The sequence below is a fragment of the Octodon degus genome, unplaced genomic scaffold (assembly GCF_000260255.1).
Source record: "Octodon degus isolate 3935 unplaced genomic scaffold, OctDeg1.0 scaffold00101, whole genome shotgun sequence".
In the NCBI taxonomy this organism is placed as follows: domain Eukaryota; kingdom Metazoa; phylum Chordata; class Mammalia; order Rodentia; family Octodontidae; genus Octodon; species Octodon degus.
The window spans coordinates 5,277,080-5,289,697 of record NW_004524677.1 but is presented as its reverse complement, the minus strand read 5'-3'; the positions used below and the strand labels follow the sequence as shown (position 1 = coordinate 5,289,697).

Below are 12,618 nucleotides of genomic sequence, written 5' to 3'. Positions count from 1 at the left end.
CCCCGCCCCTGCCGCTGCACTTCTGCTCAGCAGCTCCCCTGCCTGTGGCTTCCTGCAGCCGCTGCCCCATTCTTACCCTGTCCTGACCGCTGTGCCCCTGTGATAAGCCTTACTTTCTGAGTCTTGGAGATCAAGTGGGGCTCGAGACCCTGGCTGGGTGTTTGCATTAGACCGTCTCCAGAAGCTGAGATCTACCTCTAGTCTCAAAAACCTTAAAATTAAGATGTCTGTTAGTATGCACTTGCCATGCTGAAAATCTTAAATGAACCTCCTGCCAAGAGAATCTGGTAGACCACAGCGAGTGCATGCTAGGGCTCAGGAGAGCCTCTCACCAGCCCTGCTGCTTTATAGATAAAGCAAATAAGGCCAAGAGAAGCTGTTGCAAAGGAACTCGAGACCTGGGACTTCTGACTTAACCCAGTGGAGCCCCAGTGCCCCTCCCTGTGCATCCCTCAGGCATGCTGCTCTGTGTTGTTACTGAAAGTGCCAAGCTCCAGAAGCAAGACAGCTGCATACATCTGCAAACTGGTGGTGTTTGGGGGTCTGGACTCTGTCCACACAGATGGCTCCCTAAGTTCACCTATGTGAGCAGAGTAGACCTTTTGGTCTAGGAGAAGGAGGGCTCAGCTAAAACAGAGTTAATTCTGAGCACTGATATTCCAAGGGCCAGAGAGCCAGAGATGCACCTGAGAGACCTCTCCCACCCACTGGTGTCCTGGTGTGGGATTTCTGGTGTGTTCAAGGCAGCCCTCGAGGAAACCGGCCCAGGGGCTCAGAGGAGGCCTCGCATGGCGCAGGTTCACCTTGAGAATGTGGGCTGCCACTAAAGTAAATCTCTCTGGGTTCTGTTTGCTACCACGCTACTCACTGAATGCAGGCTGCCGCTGCCACAGGACAACAGGGTAAGCTGCCGCTTTCCCCATCCCCGAGTTTGTGTCATTGGTAGGGTCGCATCCCCAGCTGCTAGAGGGGAAGGAACCCTACTAGCTAATAGATGGTATCTACACCAAGCTCTAGATGGGATTAACAGTGGATGATTTGGGTTTGCTTTTATGCTTTTAATTTTTGCATCACAAATATGTCTTGCATTTGTAATAAGAAAAAATATAAACAGGTCACTAAGGCATTTTACTCTGTTTTGCAGTCCTTGGGTTTGATGATTGCTAGGCGAACTTAGGGAGCTGTCTGCTATGGAGCTACCTTCCTACCCTTTTCTTACTTGTAAAAACAATGTCCTCTTACTCTCCTGTGCTTTCTTACCAAAGCCAACATCTTCTCAAATGTCACTTATCTGTGGCACTAACTGTGCATGTACCCTGGCCCTGGAGCAGCTCCAACCACCGTCTTTCCCATTTCTCCTATAATTTTCTACATCCCCAACCTTCGCATCTTTGTGTTGTCTAAATTCAGTGGTTGGGGGATTTAGCTGAGCGGGGCACCATCAACTGTGACTCTGGGTTATGTCAGTAAGCAGAAAAGCCAGCGACAGCGCCAACCTGCACCTGTCATTCTGGAGTGGACTTTGGTGTCCAGACGGTGTACAGACCCAGGAGTCTCTGTCTCACTTGCAAAAATATTTGAAGAGATTTAGGAGGGTGAGGCCTGATCAAAACCGGAATGGCACTGGGAGGAAGTTGAGTTCTCGGAACAGGTGCTGGTGGCCTCGGAAGAGTGAGCCTGGGCAACGCAGAAAGAATGAGAGCGGCAACCGCTAGGCGGGCGTTACCAGGGCAACGGCTTGACCTGGCAGGGAAGGGGGAGGAGCCGGCGGGACCTTCCAGGACTTCTGGAAGGTCTCCTGCCTCACTCGAGACAGACATGTCAGCGTTAGCCAGGGAAACAAATGCTCCTAGGAGTGGTGACGACATCTGAGCAAGCAGACATCACCCAATTCAGCCTGACTTTTCCAAGCTTCCTTGGAATCAGGCCAGAAGGGAAAATACAGCGTGCTGCTCATTTATTTTTACTCCTTAATAAAAGGGACAGACTTTTCTAGGAAAAAATTCTTTTTTTTTTTTTTTTGTATTTTAGGACAGGGTCTACAGGGCCTCACAGTGTAGATTGGACTCGTAGTGATCCTTCTGTTTGCAGTCTCCCAAATGCTGGGATTACAGGAGCACACCACCATGTCCAGTTTCAGTCACCCTCTCAGCATGCCCCGGGGGCAGGGCCGACATGGCAGGCCTGGGATCGAACTCCTGGTTCCTGAGTCTGCCTAAGCAAGCGCTTTAAACTGCTGAGCTATTTGCCACACAGCCCCCCCCCCCAAAAAAAAAAATTCTAAAACAGCGATTCTTATGTTTTGTTTTGTTTTGTATAGCAATTTCACCAAAGCCAGGCACGGGTGGTACAGGATTAGATTCCTGGCACCCTGTGAGGCTGAGGCAGGAGGATGGGAAATTTGAGCCCAGCCTGGGCAGTGCAGTGACTTAGCAAGATCCTCTTTCAAAATAAGAAATTTTTAAAAAGATGGCAGTTTAGTACAAAGGCCTTGGCTTCAATCCCCAGCACCACAAAAACAAACAAAAACCTCTTCAAACTTCATTTAAAATGCAACATTCTGGAAAAGATGGTTTTCAGATGAAGTACAAATGGCCAATAAATAGATGGAAAAATGTTCAGCATCACTGGCCACTTGAAAAATGCAAATTAAAAGAACACTTAGATTTCATGTTACTCCAGAAAGAAAGGCTGACATCAAGAAATCAAATAATACCAAATGCTGGACAGGCTTTGAGGGGAGGGGAAGGACTCATTTATTTTTGTTGGGAGTGTAAACTGGTAAAACCACTATGGACATTAATATGGAGATTCCTCAAAAACCTAAACATAGAAATTGTATTTGACTCCACCATTGTCTTTCTAGGTATCTTTCTGCAAGAGTTAAAGATATAAGAGCTGGCGATATAGCTCAGTTGGACTGAGCACCTGCTTGGCAAGCTCAGGGACGGGGTTCGATCCCTGGTCCCACACGCTGCACCAGCCCCGCCCCCAGCGTGCACGCCTGTAATCCCAGCACTGGGGAGGCTGAAAACAGGAGGATCACCACGAGTCCAAGCTGTGTAGTGAGACCCTGTACCAAATACATAAAGAAAGAAAGAAAGAAAGAGTTAAAAATATATTGCAGTGATCCATGCATATTTGTGTTTATAGCAGCAAAATCCATAATTGCTACATCTTGGAAGCAGCCTATATATGTCCATTAACAGGTGAATGAATGAATAAAATACGGTATTTACACAGAATGGAGTACTTCTCTGGCATAGGAAGGATAAGTCTGAGTCATTTGTAGGAAAATACAGGCACCTCGAGACCAAAATGCTAGGCAAAGTAAATCAGATACACAAGCTTAAAGGTGCATGGTTTCTTTGATATGAGAAAGCCAATGTATTATAAAAATGCAAAATAAAAAAACAGATAATAGAAAAAAAAGAGAAAAGGGGTTTTGTAATCGAGCATCACAAATGTATCTAAAAATATACCTTGATGTGATACAGTTGTTTTATGTGTTTATATTTTGTTCTGTTGGTCTGGCTGCTAATCTGAATTTATGATAATTGTTAAAAACTTTAAAATAAATTAATAAACACATCTGATGCTGGCAAAAATAAAAGTAACACAACGTGAAAAATAAAAATAAAACATGGCATTCTGGACCTCAGGACTTCTGGAATTGGCCAGGAATTCTGCATTCTATCTATCTATCTATCTATCTATCTATCTATCTATCTATCTATCTAGTCTTTTTGAGACAGAGTCTCGCTATGTAGCTTAGGCTGGCCTTGAACTCACTTTGTAGCCCAGGCTGGTCTCGAGCTCCAAGTATCCTTCTATTCAGCCTCTTGAGTGCTGGGATTACAGACGTGTGCCACCCTGTCCAGCAGAATTCTGCATTTTAGTAGCGCTCCCCCAAAATAACTGGGGGCTAGGCACTGTCCTCAATACCACTTTAAAAATATTATAGCAAAAGGAATTTTTTTTTTTCACTTATTGGCTTGTTTGTTCATTCAGAACAGTACTAAGCCCTCTCCTACTTTCTGGAGAGGAAGATGAGAAGGCCCTGCCCTGAGGGAGGCACTGGACATTAGGGGACCTGGGTTCCTGTGCCAGGTGACTGATGTCCACTCATGGCTGCCTGCCACATGTGCCCCCTGCCCCTTAGCTCCTGGTCACAGTGCTGTTCAGCTCTACCCTGTGGTGGCCAGGCATTGCTGGTCCCTGGGAACCTTGTGCAGGAGGAGGTGGAGGAGGCCAAGGCATGGAGAATGCCTCCAGGGTCCTCCAGACTCGGTGTGACCTGCTGGGCAGTGTGTGCCTAGGCTTGGACGCAGGGACACAGATCCAAGGTGGTAGATGAGCTGAGCGGCTGGGCCGTGGCCACTTTTGGTCAGCTCCTCTCCTGGCAGCAGCACCTAGTACAGCCTGGCTCCTTCTACCTTACACCAGCCCTGCCTGCCCTGCCCTGCCCTGCCCTGCCCTGCCCTGCCCTGTCCTGCCTGCCCTGCCCTTCTTGTCCTGCCTGCCCTGTCCTGCCCTGCCTGCCCTGTCCTGCCTGCCCTGTCCTGCCTGCCATGTCTTGCCTGCCCTGCTCTGCCATGCCTGCCCTGTCCTGCCTGCCCTGTCCTGCCTGCCATGTCTTGCCTGCCCTGCTCTGCCATGCCTGCCCTGTCCTGCCTGCCCTGCACTGCCCTTCTTGTCCTGCCTGCCCTGTCCTGCCCTGCCGACCCTGCATGCCCTGCCCAGTTGTCTCTCCAGGCCTGCACCTGCCTCTTCCTGTGCCATTCTACCCTCCTGCAGCATGGCTGACAGCCCCTTCCAGCGAGCCTGTCACCTCATCTGAACACCTGACCCTGCAGATCAAACACCAAGGAGTAGTCAGCCACCACCAGCTGCCACTTAGACAGGAAAAGGAGCCCCAGAAAGTTCCTGTGACAGTTGGGGCAGGTGTTCGCATGTGAGGGCATGTACACACATTCTGAGTGTGTGTGTGTGTGTGTGTGTGTGTACAGGGAGGTGTGGAAAAACTCCATACCCACAGGAACAATGGCCAGGTCAGGTAGAACAACCAGGACTGGGGCCCAGGATCTGTAGCAGGCAGCCTGGAGAACCAGCCTGGAAGTCGGCTGCTGCACAAGTAAACCAGCCGGCAGGAAGTCAGGTCTCCACCTGATAGCTTTCCTGATTTCCATCCCACTTCCAATTTGGGAGAAGCCAAATATGGGAATGTGAGGCACTCGTGAACACTGCCACCAACAACCAGAGCTTGTTACTAGTTCCCCACACCCACAACCAATGCAGGGCACATGCAAAGTGTTCCCCACCTGCCCTTGGGTCTCTGCCAGAACAAATGCAAATGCAGCCAACACCCTGATTTATCGAGCTCTGAATTAAATAGCCATGTTCATTCCCATCTGCTTTTCTTCCCCCAGTGTGCACAAAGGCACGTGGGGGAGGAGGCAGGTGCACCTGCATATGTGTGTGTGTGTGTGTGTGTGTGTGTGTGTGTGTGTGTGTGTGTCTGTCTGTCTGTCTGTCTCTGAGCATGTGTGCTGATCACAGAGGGGGTGGGCATGGCAAGGTTGGGATGGGAAAGCGCATAGTGGGAAGGGACTTCTGTGCCAGGTGAAGTGGCACAGACTGTAATCCTAGCTGTTTGAGACATTCAGGAGGACTGCAGTTAGGCTGTCTGGAGCATCTTTGCAAGGCCTTGTCTCAAAATGAAAAAGGCTACAGATGTAGGTCAGCAGTAGAGCACGCGCCCAGCATGCACGAGGCCCGGGTTCAGTCCCTGTTAATGCAGAAGAAAAAGAGACGGCCTCTGGCTGTGTTCCCATAGGCTCTCCCCTTGGACAGCCCACGGAGTGGGTCGGGGCAAGAGGAGGAATTGCTGGGAGTCCACAGGGCATGAGGAGGCACGGGGCGTCTCTAGGCGCCAGGCTCCTTTCCCAGTGTGGAGAGCCACCTGTGGCCACCAAAGTGACCTTGTGCAGTGCTACCATTCCCTTGGAGGCTCCTGGCATCTAAGGACTAGCACTAAGGCCTGGACTCCCTGCCCTGAGTGTACTGAGGTTTAATCTGCACCCAGGTAGCCACTTGCCAGAATTGGTTGGCAAAACTAGAGCCAACAGAGTTAAATTGCCCTTTGCGTCCCACATGGTCTCCCTGTGATTTTAACCACAGCGCATGGATCACCAGGTTGGCACCATTTTCTGATCAATGATGGTAATTTTCTTCCCCTTCACATAAAGTTTATCATTGTAAGGGTCTTTTAAAAAGACCCTTAAATACCAGGGTCAAAAGAAAATTACACGCTTGTGTGAGGTTTCTTCACAGCCTCCCTCGGTGCATCTAGTGCACCACTCTGATTTACTGTCAGGCTGCTCAAGAGCAATGCAGAGCCCACTTGTTAGTACTTTGGGGAGCTGTTTGGCCATGCCCTGGGGCTCAGCAGAGGGCTGTGCAAGAAGACAGTCTGTGGTCCAGCCTGACACAGGACTGTGATGCACCGACCCTTGCTGGCCTCCAGCCAGGGAGCCAGCTATGCCTTTAACAGCAAGAATGGAACAGATGAAGAAAACTGCCAACCCAGGCCTTCTTTCTCACACTTGTGTGGTACAGCTGGCCAAACACTCTGCTCCCCACTGCAGTAACTGCCACCCTACTCAGCCCTAGAGGGCTTTGGGGCCGGTGGCCTGTTCACACACCTGGAAGAGCAGGAATAGATAGCTCTTTCTCTGTTGCTTTTCAATCAGCCACCCAGTTTCGAAGACACCCGTTTTCTTCTGCTGTTCTGTATGGTCCCCCAACTGCACAAATGCATCCTTTATCAAGGGTGCATTTAACTGCCAGTTTGAAGTATTCAAATACACACTGGAAATCTATGAGTAAATGATCATTACGTGAATCACCAACCTATTTCTCATAGATAAGGACTGAGATAAATGTGACTAATGATACTGAGAAGCAGCAAGCAGCAAAGAAGGACACAGCTGTGTGTGTGTGGAGGATCTGCAGCCACAAAGCAGATCACTGCGATGGCAAAGGGGGTGACTCTGGCTGCATCTAGGAGAAGGGCTGGCACATACAGGCTTCCCTCTGTCCCTCTGTCTGTCTATCCTGTGCAAATGTGAATCCAATTAGGAAACTGCATGAAGCAGTGCTTGGGCCTTGAACCTGGGCCCAGGGACACAATTCCAGCAGCCACACACACCAGATGCACATTCTGTCCCTCCGCAGCATGGCCTCAGTTGACACCTCCTAAGTGCTCCCTTTCCCTGGGCAGGATTTTCCCCTGAATTCTACTTCCCTCCAGCCCTATTTTGCCCTTTAACAACCTCTGAGAAATTTTCTGTCACACAAGAAAGAAGACAGATGACATGAGGACAGCCCCTGCCTAGCCTGCCTGCATCTTTTGTTTTGGAAATGCATTCAGGGAGAGGCCATCCTTTTGGGGACAGAGAGCTCCACCTTGGGACCACAGTGTGTAAGGAGGGTTGTCCTTGACCTCCAGATGAGCCTGGTGGGGTCCAACTGGGGCCAAGTAGGGGAATGGACTGCTGCAGAAAAGTGCCTAGTGGTTTTTCTGAGGCCCCAGCTGTCCCTGCTGCGTGGGCTTGGGCTATCCTGCAGCACGGCAGCCACTGGTCCTGGGAATTGTTCAAAGTTCAGTTTTTAAAAATGAACTGACAACTCGGTTTTCCTTGGATTCCTCAGAGTTCAGAAGCTAGCGAGCTGATAGATACTGCTTTGGACAGCGCCCTCGGAGCTGTTCTGTCAGCCCCAGCAGACTTCAGACAGCGCAGCCCCAGGCTCCCCGCAGCTCTGAGACTCCGCTGGTGTGTGTGAACCCGCGAAGCCAGGGTGCCTGCGGTCCTAGACCTCGAGTGACATGCGAGGGGCAGACCTGTTGGCCGGGGCCACTTGGACAGGGCCAGGCTGAGTCTCCACGGAGCTGGGGAGGTTTCGCTAGCTGAACCAGAGCTGGGCGAGCAGCTTCTCTTTTGCAATCCGTGCTGGTCTGACAGGCTCCTGCAGTTACATCACTTCCTAAAAAACAGGCAAACACCTCTCCTTCAAGTGAGCACCGACCCAAACAAGCAGGAAACAGGAAATGTGCTCCGCGGCAGCAGCGGCCAGAGGGAGCCCCGCGCAGCACCCCGCGAGCTGACATGAGCGCCCCGCGCGCCGCCTGCCTCGGGGTCCTGGGCCTCGCGCTGGGCCTGGCCACCCACCAGGGTAAGCGACCTCCTGCTGGCGGGTGCCGCGGTTACGGGGCTCGCAGGGGAGGGCACCCCCCAAGACCCCAGTCCTTTCTCTACAAGGGGAGAAAATGAAAACTGCCTCTTGCTGGGATGGAGGGAGGACTTGGCTATCACTGCACTGGGTCCTAGTCCTTGATTTAAACCTCGCGCCATCATTGTCTTCTGAGATGTGTGGATCCCTGTAATTTCCCAACTTTAATGGGCACATTAAGAAAACCATAAACTTTTTGGCAGTACGTGGAAAAGAATGTTTCAATCGGTCAGGATCAGAGATAATAGGTTTTGCTCTTAACAGTGCACTGAGAGGGCCCCTTGTTCCAAATACTCTTGGAAAGCAGGGTTACAGAAATCTGCTACTGGAATGCATTTTAAAGAAAATTCATGAGTTTAAAAAAATGTAAACAGGAAATTGACTGAGGAGTTGCCCGGCATCCACTCTCTAACACATGGAGAAAGTCTGGTCCTCTGCTTGCCCTTGATCTTGGTACATTGAGGGCTATTTTTTACTTATTTATTTTGCACTGGTTGTTACTGTTTGAAAGTTTATTTACAAAAGTAATGAGTGTAACCAATTAAAGGTGGTGGAAAAGACAAAACAGTAAATTGCAGTCTTTTAGGTTAAAGCACAATTGATTTGTTCTTCTCACAGTTACCGTAACATGCAAAATACCCTTGGTTGCTGCTGGGGGTTTTGCTGATTTGCTCTGGGTCAATGAACATGCTGCCTTGGTTTCTACCAATGGATTCTGCACACAGCTAGTGTAGGTGGACAATGTGGAAGCAGAGGGAAGCTCCTCAAGTGCCAGTTCTTTAAATAAGATGGGGGACTCAGGCACTGACATCCTGATGTGGTGCCTTCGGGGACCTTAGCAGTCAGGCCCGCCCTCCCCAGTCCAGCACCTGGCTGCTTCTTCCTGGTGCTGTCTGCATAGGGTTCCCGGGTATCTGCAGGGGAAACTGCAAGGAGAGGGACGGCAAGCCGCTCCTTCTGGATGCAGCTTGGCGGGAGCGGGGAGCGGTGGCCAGGAGTCCGGCAGGCACTGTACACTCTTGTGTACACAGTTTCAGAGCTGGAAGGAGCTGCAAGGGGCGGTGGTTGCATTCGGGGAAATTTTCATTAGTTCATCTCTGATTTCTTCAAACCCTTTCTGCAGAAGTCAATAACTCAATGATAGTTGATAAATACTAAAATCATCCACAGAGTGGATACAAAGCTTATCACTAAAAACTGCCTTGTTCCTAAAAACAGATAGTGTTAGAATGTCAGGAAAAGTCAGAGGAAGCTGTGCTTCTTCCAGTGTGCTTACTGGGCCCTGCCCGGATTGCCAATGTGTGGAAAAAGTGAAAAGCTGTTCAGTAATCATTTTTTACCATGACATTAGTCAAGGATTGAGGCCTAATGTGTCATTAATTAGTGTGTGTGTGTGTGTGTGTGTGTGTGTGTGTGTGTGTCTTTTTAAATTAATGGTGCCTAAGACTTCAGGTTAGTTTATAGGTGTCACATTTGTGTTTCCTTGAATTCTTAGAATAATATCTGGGGGATGTTTGGTAAAAGAAGCCATTGAACAGCCTGCCTGTCTTGCGAGCTAGTTTGTGACACAGCCCAGTGTAAGCATCCACCAACAGCAGACAGGCAGCACCGCGTGACAGCAGCCTCGCTTCCTCTGAGTCAGCACTTCTTTCTGGATAGACGCTCTCTACAGCCTGACTGAGGAGGGAGTGAAATGAGCTGCTTGCAAGTCACCAGTAAACAGCTTTTCTAGGATTTTGACCAACAGATATTCATCATTTTGCTCTGGCTAGTGTGGGATCCTCTGAGAATTCAGAGTCAAGGCCACGCTCTGCAGGGCCATGAAGCAATTTTTACCTTGTTCCCGGTTCAGTGGGCTCCACCTTAGTAGGAGACTGAAGGTGACACCCCCCCCCCCGTACCAGAGCGTGGGGTTTATCAGCTGCCATCGCAGCAAGGTTGGCAGAGGAAGCACTGAAGGGGATGAGGCAGAAACAAGGAGTCTAGAACTACGTGGTGGCCGGGGACAAAGATGCCTGGGAGGAGCTTCAGAAGTGTAAGATGCAGATCATTCTGGGGCAAACTGAGAAGCAGAGACCAGAAGGAACTGTTAGTTGCATAATCGAAGTTGTGCGTTCTGATGCTGTATCTCTGATCTTGGTGCACAGGAAGGCCTCTTCTGTTTCCTGGACAGCTCAGCTTCAAGTGCTAGTGATGATGCTCGTAGCCAACATGCACGGCGCTCAGCCTCCGGCACAGTGTCTCGAGGCACTGCCCTAACGTAATGAACTCTCAGGGGTGTTGTAAGGTGGATACTACTATCCTAGCTTCCCCTATGAGAAAAGCAAGGCACACAGAGGCGAAGCGACTTGCCAAGGTCTCACAGCTAAGGCATGGCTCCAAGAAGAGTCGTCTAGAGCCCCCGCTCCGCCTGTGCACCCTACCCGTCAGGGTGCCAGGCTCTGCCAGGCTCTGTCTACTTTCAGGGTCAGGAGACTGTAACTTGGGCCCTTGCCCTGCTGCAGGTTCTCAACATCACAATGCCCTTGGCTGGGTCTCAGCAGCCACTGCGTGCTAGTAACTATGTTTGCTGTGCTGTGCTGAATTCTGGCTCACAGGAAGAGGAATGATGAGTGCAGGGTTGAACCTGGAGTGGAGGCAGAGGGCAGGAGCAGGAATGGGTGCAGACTGAGCAATTGGAAAGGCTAGAACTAGCAGAATGAAGACCGGAGGCAGGAAATACACCCTGCTAGAGCAGCTAGGAAAAGGTGCAGGATGCAGGAACCAGGCAGAGGACAGCAATGAGGTCACAGGGTCACCATGGAGAGCCCTGTCTGAGGGCCTGTACCCTAGAGACTAGGAAACTACAGAAAGCCCACTGAAATATCAGCCATGCTAAAATAAAAGCAGAACAGGCAGTGGTGTGGGGGTGTCCTTCTGTATTGTTCTGCATCTGTAATTCTGAACCCAGGAGAGCCGAAGAGGGAAGATGTGGGCTGGGCTGAGCTCAGTTCTGTAAAGAAACAATGCAGCCTGGAATTTGCCTACCTGGGCAACGTTGGCGCCACCCTCCAATGCTGGCAGAGATGTGGAGAAACAGGAACCTCGTACAGTGCCTGCTCACTGGGCTTTCCATCTTAGTGATCCTGTTTTGCATTTCTAGAAAGTCCATCCTTTGCAAACACACATCATGTTGTGGGGCATTTTTAAAAACTTGGTTGTTTATTCCTTCTTTTATGTCTTTATTTTAAGGCTATTGTCAGCGATGTGATAGCTTTCACTATCACCTTTTCCTAGCTGCTCCAGCAGGGTGTAGGCCTCATCTTGCTGCTTGTTGAATCTGTTGATTTCTATTCATAAGAAGAGTCAGGTAGGGGACAGGCTGAGGCAGCCCCTGGCTGCAGGAAGTCTCACCCTGGTTAAGGTAACCCCAAGTCTTCTAACTCTATCACCACACCATTGTCAAGTGCTCTAATCCCCAATACTTTTTCAGGATGATGTCCATTATGCCACCATGAAGTAGGATGTCATGGGGACAGGAGGTGGTGAGGTTGAAGAGAGGTCGTGGCTGTACGTGGGGCTCAACCCCAGGTGTAGGACAGGAGGGAAGGGCGGCATCCGTCAGCCTCAAAGAGTTGCAAGCAGAAGGACCAAGACTCAGCATAGGTCTAAGCCCACAGGACCCACAGCTGTCAGTGGAGGAGGAACTGGAGTATGGGGATCTCCAAGAGGAGGAAGATCCTAGTGGATGAGGCGGAACTGAAGGTCACAGGAGGCCTGGGGCTGCGCTGAGGGCGATTGCCCAGCATGCCTGGTTCCATCCCCAGGTCACAGAAAGATAAAGAAAAAATAGAAGGAAAAGAAAATCAGAGGCTGGGGCTGCCCAGATAGCTCAGCGGATTAAAGCACCCTGCTTAGGCAGACCCTGAGGCTGGGGGCTCCCTGGCATACCACGCCGGCCCCACCCCTGGGGCACACTGGGACTCCTGTGGCTGCTCTCCCAGGTCTCTGTAAGTGTCAGGATGATTTCCCCTGGCTTTGAACTTGACCATTGTGAGATTTATTTTATCTTATTTTATTTCATTTTATTTTATCCTGGGTCAGTTTGAGCTTTAACTTTTGACCCATGGTATAGATACGAGCCTCTTAAAAACATTCGGTAGACTCTTACTTACCTGGGGCCCAAATCTTTTTTTTTTTTCTATAATTTTATTGAGAAATAAATAGCAATGAGACAGTTTCAAACAAAATTGGTAGGACAGTTTTGATAATTAACACATTGCATACATTCTTCCTAGTGGTTAATTGCTGTACAAGATGCGGACATGATATCCTATTTACAAACAC

General features: G+C 50.0%; 1 protein-coding gene across 2 annotated transcripts in view; it reads left to right on the top strand.

Annotated features, from left to right (window-relative positions):
* Positions 1 to 8,106: 8,106 nt before the first annotated feature.
* The window catches only part of Tmem154 (transmembrane protein 154), a 51,550-nt gene continuing 47,038 nt past the window's right edge, over positions 8,107 to 12,618 (top strand). For both annotated transcript variants that reach the window (XM_023723701.1, XM_023723700.1), the window contains exon 1: positions 8,107 to 8,235. In XM_023723701.1, coding sequence (XP_023579469.1) covers positions 8,169 to 8,235 — 67 coding nt within the window. In that variant the 5' untranslated portion in view covers positions 8,107 to 8,168. The remainder of the gene's footprint in view (positions 8,236 to 12,618) is intronic.